We start from the raw sequence: 12133 nt of genomic DNA, 5'->3' as shown, positions 1-12133 counted from the left end.
AGAAGCTGGAGCAGGTGGTTGGCCTCCCAGCACCCTGAGGGTCCTTCCTGCCGTCCCTCCCCGTAAGGTGGGGAGCTGGTGACCTGGAGAGAGTCTCAAATCTCTGCTCGGACCCTCGGAACAGGTGAGGCTCCAGCCTGTGCCCAAGAAGGGGAGAGCCATCGATCTGTTTACTCTAGCTAGAGAAGACAGCAGGACGTCGTTAAAAAGCAAAACCAGGCCTGTGCACGCACAAGCCTCCTAACTAATTACCGTCAAGAGCTCTGAGCGCCTTCTTGCTGGCCTGTGAGAAGACCTGTTAATTACCTGGTGGGGAGGGGGCGTAGCTCCGTCCATCGCGGCTTGGTGCAGGTGCATGGGGCCCCTGGTCCTCCGGGCAGTCGGCGGCATCTCGGGGCCCACGAGAGCGGTGGGGGTGGAGGGCCCTGTTGCCTTTTTAGATCTGTGCCCTAGCATGGGGCCCAGAAAGCTTGTGTGTGGTGGCTGTGTCTGCCTGGTCTGTGAGTCCACGTGCAGCCTGGCGGCGGGAGGTGACCCTCCAGCTGTGAACAAGTGCTACCGGGTCACTGCGGTCTGTGGATGTTATCAGGCGGGCTCACAGGCTCCCAGTCCCCATACATTTTGGTTTTTACAAGTTAGAACCTTTAACCTTGTTTTGGGACATCAGTGAAAATCTCTGCACTTGGTTCCCACCACCCCCCCAAGTCATCTCCTGTTTTAAAGACTGAGTACTGTGTCTTCAACAGCCTTCTCGCACCGACCCCCCGCCCCCCGCCCAAGAGACACAGTCACACCGACATAGCAAAAAAAAAAGTGAAAGTGTAGTTGCTCAGTCATGTCCGACTCTTTGTGACCCCATGGACTGCAGCCCACCAGGCTCCTCTGTCCATGGGATTCTCCAGGCAAGAATACTGAAGTGGGTAGCCATGCCCTCCTCCAGGGGATCTTCCCGACCCAGGGACCAAACCTGTGACTGAACCCTGGCATCCCACACTGCAGGCAGAAGCCTTCCCTCTGGACTACTAAGGCCCTCCTCCAAGTAAATGTGTCATGTGGGAGGAGCGCAGCTCTTAAAAGTCTCAGCTGTGCCAGCCTGGGAACCGCCAGGGGGCAGCATGGTGACCACCCTGAAGCCAGGCCCAGAGTGGCTCCCCGAGACCAGAGGCACCGTTCCGAGGGGAAGCTCGGCAGATGGGACCTGAAGCAGCCTCACTGGGTCCCTGCGTCTTTGAAGGTCCTGTAGCGCCTGGGGCCCCGAGGCCCCCTGCCCCAGGCTGGGGCTGGGATAGGGGCCAGGGGCCCGCCTCGATGAACATGCCACTGTCCCTGCTGGCCGCGGGGCATGTGCCCAGCAGAGGGCGCCCGGGATGGATCTGAGTCCCTGCTTCCCCTACTTGCCGGGTGCTTGCAGGGCAGTGTTGTGATGGAGTGACTTTCTGTCCAGAGACCTCTTGTTTTTTTTTTAAAAAAAAAAACAGTAACAGTTTGTAGGTAGATCACAGGAGTGCGTGAGTCTGCAGGAAGGCTGTCTAGAAATCAGCGAAGTGAAAGTTGCTCAGTCGTGTCTGACTCTTTGCAACCTCATGGACTATAGAGTTCATGGCGATTCTCCAGGCCAGAATACTGGAGAGGGTAGCCTTCCCATTCTCCAGGGATCCTCCAACCCAGAGATCAAACCCAGGTCTCCCGCATTGCCCGTGGACTCTTTTTTTTTTTAATTATTTATTTTAATTGGAGGCTAATTACTTTACAATATTGTGGTTTTTGCCACACACTGACATGAATCAGCCACGGGTGTACATGTGCCCCCCAGCCCGAACCCCCCTCCCACGTTCCTCCCCATCCCATCCCTCTGGGTCGTCCCAGTGCACCGGCTTTGAGTGCCCTGTTTCACGCATTGAACTTGGACTGGCGATCTATTTCACATATGGTAATATACATGTTTCAATGCTATTCTCTCAAACCATCCCACCCTCCCCTTCTCCCACAGAGTCCAAAAGTCTGTTCTTTACATCTGTGTCTCTTTTGCTGTCTCGCATGTAGGGTCATCATTACCATCTTTCTAAATTCCATATGTCTGCGTTAATATACTGTACTGGTGTTTCTCTTTCTGACTTAGTTCACTCTGTATAATAGGCTCCAGTTTCATCCACCTCATTACAACTGACTCAAATGCAGGCGGCTTCTTCACCAGCTGAGCCACCAGGGAAGCCCAAGAATACTGGAGTGGGTAGCCTAGCCCTTCACCAGGGGATCTTCCCAACCCAGGAATCAAACCGGGGTCTACCGCATTGCAGGCGAATTCTTTACCAGCTGAGCCACGAGGCAAGCCCATCTAGAAATCAGAGGCAGGTGTAAATTACGTGGGTTACTTTTAGTCAAATAAATCTGAAAGCAAGATAGTAAGGAGCCCTCGGGTGAGCCGTTAAGCCTCACCTTCAAGATGGGTGGCAGGCATCCTCACACCTGCTCAGTGGCCACTCAAGGAAGCGTCTGGTGGTGGGCAGCGCGCGGGTATGTGCTGAGACCTGCTGGGTATTTTTGGTTCCAGGTGAGGCTGGGATGGCGGTTGTGGGAGGCCTCAAGGAGCAAGGAAATTGTTAGGACCTGACGTGGGGGGCCCAGGAGGGAAGGGGTGCAGGGCGGGGAGCCAGACACACTGCCTGTTCACACCCCCGTGTCACACCCGGTGCCCCCACAATGCACGCAGGCGTATACACACACCCGTGTCCTCCACAGACCCGGGATTCTGGCCTGCAGGCTGGCGGGCACTGACTGTCTGACTCAGAAAAGAATGCGTGAAATTCTGATTTCGGTTAAACCCCAAGCGGCTACTTTTCCAAGTATAAATACGTTCAGCCTGGTTCCGTCCCCCGTGTGGCAGGGGCGGGGGAAGAGTTTCCACTCCTTAAAAAGGGCGCTCGGTGTCTACAGCAGCGGACTTGGAAGAGCATCCCGCGGCTTTCCAGTCATGGGCTGGACCGCTCGGGGGGCGTCGGCCCTGCGACCAGGCCTTCTCAGAACGCAGGGGTCTGAGCCCCACAGACCCCTGCTGCGTGGCCGCCTCCAGGCCAGCGCTTTCAGACGCTCAGACCCGGCCTGTGTTTTGTACACGGGAGGGAGACCCCTCGCCTGGATGCTGGTGGAGGCCTCGGGGCCTGACGTGCAGAATCCTAGTCGATTCCGAGGCATCTGTGAGGGGCCTCCAGATGCCCCACCCCTGGGGCTCGACTCCTCCCCAGTGGCATTGGCTGTGTCAGCCCCCGGCCGTCCCCGGACTTGGGGGTCCGTGCAGACTGTACCAGCTCCCGGGGGACGAAGTCTCACTCCTGGCTGGCTCATCCACAGCCCTAATTGCTCGGTTCCGGCACGTGGCCCCTCATTATAACAGGATGGCTTAGCTCCCACTGAGAGGCAGGATGGCACAGCGAGCGACCCGGACGGGACCACCGTCTCGGGGTGCTGTGGGACCGCCCGGTGCTCGTCACGGGGAGGGGTGGGGGGGCACGGCAGGCCTCTCAGAGGAGGTGGCAGTGCTCAGAGGAGCCACCTGCCAGTCTGGAGAGGGCCTGGATGGCTTGAAGGTTGCACGCAGATGTAACACGGCGGGGAGCCACGAGGAGCAGGCAGTGGTCCCGTCCGGGGACTTTCCGCATCCTCCTGTGGGTTTCAATTCTGTTGGTCTCCAGGATCCAGAGTTCTCGTGCCAGGCGTGACCGTTCTGAGCTGAAGGTTGCAGAGGCCTCTGCCCCAGTGTGCAGGACGGCGGCGAGGCGGGGGGTGGGGGGGCGGTGATGAGGTGGGATTTGGAGAGACCAAGGCGGAGACTATTGAGGAAATCAGAAGAGGCACAGACCGTGAGGACGCTGGGTCAGAGGTGGAGGGGAACATGCTGGCTCTGGATGGTGGTGGGGTGCTCTGCACGTCCTGGGGATCTGGGGAGGGGCTGGGGGTGGGCTCGGGGCGAGGAGCCATCCCCCTTCTCCGAAGGGCGCTGCTCTCCCTCACAGAGCTGCTTCCTGTGGTTCAGTAAGAGAGGTTCCCCGTGGCACTGAAAATGCTTAGAAATCCAATAAGGCGCTATGCTTGTGTGCCTTAAGTCGCGTCCACTTTAGTCCCATCCAACTCTTTGTGACCCCATGGACTGCAGCCCGCCAGGCTCCTCTGTCCATGGGATTCTCCAGGCAAGAATACTGAAGTGGGTAGCCATGCCCTCCTCCAGGGGATCTTCCCGACCCAGGGACCAAACCTGTGTCTTTTATGAGTCCCGTATTGGGCTTCCCTTGTGGCTCAGCTGGTAAAGAATCTGCCTGCAATGCGGAAGACCTGGGTTCGATTCCAGGGGTCGGGAAGATCCCCTGGAGAAGGAAATGGCAACCCACTCCGGTATCTTTACCTGGAAAATCCCATGGATGGAGGAGCCTGGTGGGCTGCCGTCTATGGGGTTGCTAAGAGTCGGACACGACCGAGTGACTTCACTTTCATTTTCCACTTTCATGCCTTGGAGAAGGCAATGGCACCCCACTCCAGTACTCTTACCTGGAGAATCCCAGGGACGGGGGAGCCTGGTGGGCTGCTGTCTATGAGGTCGCAGAGAGTCGGACATGACTGAAGCGACTCAGCAGCAGCAGCAGCAGCAGCAGCGCCACCTGGGAAGCCCAGGGTGCTCCAGCAACTGTTGACATAGACGGTTTGGCGTTTTTGTTTGGCAGTTTCTGCACCACCCGGTACTTTGTACAGCCTTGTCCCCTGAACTACTGCGAGTTAGATTTTCCGTCCTGACAACCATAGAAAACACCTTTGATTACTGACACATGCGTGTGAGCCCTGGGGATGTGTGTGCAGGCGTGTTCTCCAGCTGCTCAGGGGAGCTGGCCCCTGCGTCTGGAGCCCCAGTGGGACGGCTCGTGCTCCTGCTTGACTTGTGAGGTCTGAAGCCCAGTTTGCTGGCTCTGCCGCCCCGTGTGGGAGACTCTGGTGCGGGGTCCAAGTGTGAGAGTCAGAGATCCTCATGTTTAGGAAGAAGGTCCTCGTTTCCTGCTGAAGGACCTCATCTGGGCTTGTCCGGCCACGTTGAGGGCGTCCCTTCCCGGCGTAGGAGGAGCCTGTGTGCAGCCCTGAGGCCTGAGCCTGGGGGACAGTGGGGGGCGGCGGTCTCCATCATTACCAACAGACGGCGACCGATTTGTTTCACGCAGAACCCCCTGCTTGCACCACGTCTTCTGTTTAAGCTTTCTCTGGGCAGGCCAGGCTGTGCAGTGGTTAGGACTCCGCGTTCTCACTGCTGAAGGCCTGGTGGGTTCAACCCCTGGTGCAGGAAGTAAGATCCCTCAAGCCATGCAGTGCAGCAAACAACAGCAACAACCGCAAAAAATAAAAACGGAATGAAGGCCACTCTTACAGACGGAAGGGTGTGCTGAGATGCCCCGTCTCCGCTGTCTTCTCTCCTGCGTTTGCTCTCGGAGTTTTCCTGTCTCTAGGGGGTTATCTCCCCTTCTGAGCTGACCTCCGCTTTGATTTGACCAGGTTTCGGGAAGGGGAGGTGAGCCCCGGGGCCGCCCCCCCTGTTTAACCAGAAGCCATGTCCCCGCACAGGTTCGCCATGTTCCACAAGGTCAGGATTCCACGCCAGGACCTGCTGAACCGCTCAGGAGACGTCACCCCTGAGGGCGCCTACATCACGCATGTCAAGGTGCTGGAGCCTCCAGGGTTGGGGGGTGTCTGTGGGTGAGGAAGCCGTCCCCTCCAGGTCCGCAGGACATGCACCCCACTATGGGGGGAGGAGAGTCGCCAGGGGAGCCGGAGGCCTGTGCGAAACTCTCCAGACTCAGGTCCTGGCGCCTCCACCAAGGAAGGGGGTGCCTGCGTCCACCACACCCCTGGGGCCCCAGGCATGACATCTCCCCCTAGTCCTCACCAGCCCCCTGGGGTTACAGCTGGGGAGGCTACCCCCACCAGCGCTGTTCCCCACAGCGGGGAGAGGAAAGGGTTGCCCACTGGGCCGGGCACCTGTAGGGTGACCGTGTCCTCCGGCGTCTGGGATTGACCTCGCCTGGAAGTTCATTGAGGGTGGACCCTTTGCAGGCCTGGCCAGGTCAGGGTGGCTGAGCCCTCCTGGTCCTGAACCAACGGCTGGGATGACCCAGTGCCATGTGTAGGCTGCTTGGAGCTGAGAGCAGGGCTTGAACGAACATAACAAGTACCTTCCGATCAGGAGAGAGGCTGGAGGTGACAGAGGACGACATTCAGAAAAGGAAACTGATATGAAACCCAGGAGCATGGAGGCAGACGAGAGAGCCCAGCGGAGGGGGTCGATCCAGGGCTGAATATCAGTGAAGCAAGTGTCAGGCAGGGATGGAGAGAGCCCAGAGATGGTTTGTAGAAACAGCGGAGACAGGCCTCTAAATTACGGAAGGAAGACTGTCTCGACTCCGGGGGGCTCACACAGTGGGTCAGGGGCTGTCACCCCAGGCTCACCATCAAGAAATACCAGAACCTCAGAGACAAGACCCTGAGCCCTCCCCGGGACAGGAGGCAGAGCGGCTCCCGTGGGATCAAAGCCCCTTTGGCTCCGATTTTCCCCACGCGACGCTGCCTGAAAGCAGTCAGGGAGAAGACGCTTCTCACCACGGCCGGAAAGCAACGTACGCCTGCTTTCTCTAAGTGCAGCTAAGCTGTCATTCGTGCGCGAGAACACAGTAAATATTCATGGCCAGGGGCTTGGAAGGCTGCCGCACAAATACCAGAGTGGACACAGTGTAGGAAGAAAAGCCTGAATAATAAAATAAATGAAGCGGGAGAAGCAGCAGGGCTGAGGGAGGCGCACGTGATTGCGTCGTTTGGTGAGACTGTCAGGCCGATGTACCCAAGCGCCGCCGATGGGCCTGAAAGCCAGGCTGCTACTGGGGACCACGGTGAGCACCTTGAAACTTAGAACAGACTGAAAACAGATGCACACAGGCAGTTCCCTGCTTTTAAAGCCTGATGCTGGGAGGGATTGAGGGCAGGAGGAGAAGGGGCCCACAGAGGATACTGGGCATGATTGAGGGCAGGAGGAGAAGGGGCCGACAGAGGATGAGATGGTTGGGTGGCATCACTGTCTCAATGGACGTGCGTCTGAGTGAACTCAGGGAGTTGGTGATGGTCAGGGAGGCCTGCCATGCTGCAGTCCATGGGGTCGCAGAGAGTCGGACACGACTGAGCGGCTGAACAGCAGCCACAACAAAAGATCACAGAGAAGGACGGGTGACCGTCCCGATGACCGTCACGGCCCTTGGGATGGTGGCTCCACGGGGAGGCAGGAATCCCGGCGGGGGAGGGTGCCCTTTTTATGAATGAGACGTTGGCGCCAGCTGTGTTCTCTGCCCTCACCTCCAGCCTCGCTCTCGGCACAGCCGCCTCTGGTCCTTCGTGAGGTCGAGAGCAGGGCTTCCTGCCTCCACGTGGCAGCTCGTGGGTCTGCCCAGATGGCGTGTCTGCCCGGGGCCCTTCCCTCGTGTGGGCTGGGTGTCCCCCGTACCTTCCCATGATGGGTACACCGGCCCCCATGCTGCTCAGCCCTCCTGGCTCCAGAACCCTGTGTCTGGGGCACCCTGGGGGCTGGGCCTGGGGTGTTGAACGAGGACAGGCGCGCCCCTCCACCCCGTGCCCATCCCCGAGGTGGCCCGCGGTCCTGGGTCCACCGCCACCTGCTCTCCTCCCGCAGAATGTGAGGCAGCGCTTCAGCGAGTCCCTGGGCAGCCTGTCGTCTGGCCGGGTGGTCATCGTGGGCATGTCTGTCGTGAACCTGAAGCTGGCCGTGTCCATCGCTCTGCGTTTCTCGGCCACCAGGCGTCAGTTCGGGCCGATGGACAAGGAGGAGGTCCCGGTGCTGGAGTACCCGATGCAGGTAGGGCGTCTGCGGGCGTGGGCTCACTGGCTTTCTGTCCTTGTGGCGCCTGTGGGCACGGGCTCACTGGCTTTCTGTCTTTGTGGCGCCTGCGGGCACGAGCTCACTGGCTTTCCGTCCATGTGCAAACACACCGCCTCTCTGAGGTCTCTGCTGCTGGGTCACGGGGCGCTGACCGGGCCCCTTCTGGAGTTACAGGGTGACGCCAGGCCCAGGAGGGGCGTGGCCTCGGGGGCCACAGATGGTCTCCAGGATGGTCTTTACTTGAAAAGAAATGAGGAGCCTAAAGGAGGCGCTCTGGTGAGGCGGGGGCGCATGCTCACCCCTCTCTGGCCCTGCGTATCCAGGCTGTGCTCTGACACAGCCCTCCATCCCGTGACGTAGTGGCTGAGTGTGCAGCGGCGTTCATGGTGGCATCCTTCAGCAGAGGGGACACTCCTCACTCCAGGCCCTCCACGGTCGAGGCAGCCCCGGACGGCAGGGGAGCCCCCCCAAGCCGAGCATTGCCTGGTCACCTGGCCGGGCTGGGGGCAGGCGTGGCATTGGATCACAGTGTGCCCCCACCAGCGCCTCTGCATCCCCAGCCCTTCCATGCCCACTGCACAGCTGCCCTGCGCACCAGGTGGGCTGGTGGTGGTCCCCAGCTCACAGGTGGGGCCCCAGAGGCAGCAGCTGGACCGAGCCCTGGTCTTGGGCCCAGTGATGCGTAAGCAAAGGCGTGTTTGAGTGAGAGTTTCAGGACATTGTAACTGGATCGAATTTGTTTAACCCCTTAGTTAGGACCACGAACCTTGTTTAATACCAAATGAGCAAGCGAGGAAGAGCCTCGTGCCTAGTTCGTGCCTGGCCAGCATGCAGCATCCACCGCACTGCTGGACCCTGTGGTCCTCGTGAGGTCACAGCGTGCCCCCCTGCCTGGGCTTGAAGCCTGGCCTCAGCGGTCAGCTGAGCCCACTTAAGCCCCTCGAGTGGGCTTCCGGAAGTCCACTCTGCCCTTGCTGTGCACCCCTGGGCCAGGCACTAAGCCTCTCTGTGCTCTGGTTTTCTCCTTTGCACGTTGGAGCGGTGATCACTGCTGTGGGTGGTTGCAAGGATGAGCCACGTTAGGGCGGCGGCACGGTGACCGCACGCAGGGATCACTGGCGGTGGTGGTGGTGATTGTCTTCCGGGTCCTCTCAGCCTCCCCCCTCCATTCACGCAGCAGCAGACACACGCTGGTGAAATGGACACGCTCCCTCGGCCTCCGGGAGCCTTCTGGCCCGGGGGCAGTCGCTGTCTTCCTCCTAGGGTCACAAAGGGCAAGGCGTTGCCAGGTTGGCCCCGCGCTTGGGCATGGTGACCTGGCTGTCTCAGTTGTATTCAGTGTTTACTCTGGCTGAGGGATCGCATGGCCAGGATAACGAAGAATCATATTATAGTTCAGTATTTACTCTGGCTGAGGGGTCGCGTGGCCGCAACAGCAGCGAGCGTGGGGCAGGGCAGTGCGCGTGGGCGCCTCTCCTTGAGCAGGCCAGTCAGGGTGGCTGGGTATCAGGGGGCAGCTGTCGTGGTGGTGGGGGGGAGCATCCGGGAGAGGTGCAGGGCCTTGTGCACTAACGGGACCGTGGGGGTGGGTTCCGGCCACCCCCACCCTGCCGAGGACGTGGGGTGTTCAGGTGGGTATTTGTCCATTTCAGCAATGGCGCTTATTGCCGTACCTGGCTGCCGCCTACGCCTTGGACCACTTTTCCAAATCACTCTTCCTGGATCTGGGGGAGCTTCAGCGAGGCCTCCTGGGGAAAGACCGGAGTGTCAGGCAGGTGAGAGCCCCCTGCTTTTTCTCTGCAGCGTTTATCCTCATTTATATCTCACTGGGTTTGAACAGGGCAGGCTCAGCCTTTCTCTCAAAACAGCATGGGTGTGTGGATCTGCGGGGATGATGCAAGCTCGTCTGACTTGACCCCTGCGCCATGTCCTCCCGGAGCCCGTCGCGGGGATGGGGGCCTAGTCGGCACGTGTCCGCATCCCCCGTTCTCAAGGACGTGCTGACACGGCTCCTGGTTCCCGTCTGTGAGTTCAGCTGTTGTTCTCTGGAGAACAGGATGCTTTTGCAAAATCCACATTACCGGCCCCCTCCGTGGATTTCACGGTTCTGATCCTTTTGTAAACAACCCCACAAAAGGTCTGTGTCCAGCTGACTGGATGTGAGCTGACAGGCGTGGCTTTGTGCCAGATGCGAGCGTGCAGACCCGCTGAGATCAGCCCCTTTGCACAGAAAGGGTCTTCTGCTAATTTCCATGTATGGATGCCTCCCGTGTTGATTTTTGTTCTGCTTTCACACTGCCTCCTGGGCATTGCGAAAAGGCACAGCGCAAGTGCATCTGAAAACTCACCAGAAATGCTACAGAGGGCGGGCTTACCGACCACGCCCTGAAAAGCCTGTATCAAATTAGCACGTTTTGGAATATCCAGCATAGACACCCAGGCGTCGAGAGGCGGAGGGTGAAGGGGCGGGGGGCTGGCAGGGTGCACAGCCGCGCAGTCAGGCTGATGTGACCCCGAGGACCATTTCATCAGGAATGTGGAGCTAATGCATTTTTCCCCCCCAAACATGAGTCACTGAAGTTTTGCCAGCTGACAATGGAATTGTCCTGTTAATAATGTTTCAAGTGTCACCGTGGTCTGTTTTTTTTTTCTGAAGCTCAGAAAAAGTAGTTCAACCCAGGCGTGGGTTACAAGGTAGCACTTCTGTGAAGCTGAAAATGCTGGCAAAGCCCAGCACCTTATTCCGCAGGTGTGTGTGTAGGTGTGTCTTTCTTGTAATTGTTGTTACTAATGATCACGTTGAAGTAAAAGAATGTTTACTAGATGTGTTAAAGCTAGGGGCCCCGAGTGGGGCCTGCACAGGGGCCCTGAATGGCCAGGGCTTTGTACCCCTCTGGGGCTGCCCCCCGCCCTCTCCCCAGGGGCAGCGAGTCAGCGCCGTGTCAGTCCCTTCCCTTGGGTTTCCTCCTCGTCTCCCGTGAACGACGAGGGCTTGAACAGCCGTCCCTCAGGCTCGCACTGTGAACTTCATGCACTCTGAGTCATGATGCATGGCCCTCCGCGATCAGCCTCCCCACCAGGGTTCACCCACTGAGCAGCCGCGGTGGTTTATCTTCAGTGCTAGGAGGTTGTGTGACTAGACCGCAGAGTATCCACAGGTAGATGAATCCTGCTTTTTAAGCTAAAACTGGGTTCCTACTATTGTAGTTGTCAGCCACCTGGGGTCAGACTGGAAGGGGCGCAGGTCTCTGAGGCTGAGCTTGGACTGTCCCCTGCCCTCTGGGGTCGGAGCCTCTCTTCCCCTGATCTTGTTGGCTTCTCTCCCTCCCAAGGCAGAGCTGGGACGCGAGATCCACGCCTTGTCGTCGGCCGGCAAGCCCCTGGCCTCGTGGACGGCCCAGCGGGGGATCCAGGAGTGCCGAGAGGCATGTGGAGGACACGGCTACCTGGCCAGTAGGTCTCAGAGACACGTGGGCTGGTTTCTGTCCTCATCCCTACCATGAAACTCATACCCGACCAGGGGTCAGCGCATGACCGACCAGGGGTCAACTCAAGACCAGGGGTCAGCGCACAACTGACCTGGGGTCAATGCATGGCCAGGGGTCAGCGCACGATTAGGGGTCAGTGCACAACCAACCAGGGGTGAGCTCACAATTGACCAGGGGTCAGCTCACAACCAGGGGTCAGCGCACAACCGACCAGGGGTCAATGCATGGCCAGGGGTCAGCGCACAACCAGGGGTCAGCTCATGACCAACCAGGGGTCATCGCAAGGTCAGGGGTCAGCACACAACAGCCTATGGGCCAAAGGCTTTTTCTGTGGATATATATTTTTGTAAATAATGATTTATCGGCACCCGGCCGTGGCCACTTGTTTACACACTTCCTGTGGCCGTGTTCCTGCTCCTGCAGAGCTGAGATATCTCGGCAGAGCCTAAGACATTTACCTTCTGGAACTTTCCAGAGCAGGTTGGCCGGGCCCTGCCCTCGTCTCATCCCTCGGTTCCCTGCCACCTGATGTTCCTTGGCCGAAACCTGGGGGTCACAAGGCAGCGTGGAGACTGAAAACCAGAACGGAAGGGAGCTTATCCATTCATCTGAGTTGGAACTTGCTAGTTAATGGCTTGGCAGTTCCCTGGCACCACGCTTTGTTCTGATGAAGCATTCTGAGACTCAGCGTTCACTTCTGTTGGCGGCGGTGGCTATCTGAGCAGCTGGTGGA

General features: G+C 58.8%; 1 protein-coding gene across 3 annotated transcripts in view; it reads left to right on the top strand.

The window, feature by feature from the left end:
- ACOX3 (acyl-CoA oxidase 3, pristanoyl) overlaps positions 1 to 12133 on the top strand; it is a 50241-nt gene that overhangs the window by 19987 nt on the left and 18121 nt on the right. For all 3 annotated transcript variants that reach the window (XR_011257571.1, XR_011257570.1, XM_069593272.1), the window contains exons 8-11: positions 5596 to 5692; positions 7706 to 7888; positions 9565 to 9687; positions 11245 to 11365. Coding sequence is in view for 1 of the 3 variants with exons in the window: in XM_069593272.1 (XP_069449373.1) it covers positions 5596 to 5692; positions 7706 to 7888; positions 9565 to 9687; positions 11245 to 11365 (524 nt within the window). In the remaining 2 variants the exon portion in view is untranslated. The remainder of the gene's footprint in view (positions 1 to 5595; positions 5693 to 7705; positions 7889 to 9564; positions 9688 to 11244; positions 11366 to 12133) is intronic.

The sequence above is a fragment of the Ovis canadensis genome, chromosome 6, assembly GCF_042477335.2.
Source record: "Ovis canadensis isolate MfBH-ARS-UI-01 breed Bighorn chromosome 6, ARS-UI_OviCan_v2, whole genome shotgun sequence".
Lineage (NCBI taxonomy): Eukaryota > Metazoa > Chordata > Mammalia > Artiodactyla > Bovidae > Ovis > Ovis canadensis.
This window is presented reverse-complemented; position numbering and strand designations above follow the sequence as displayed.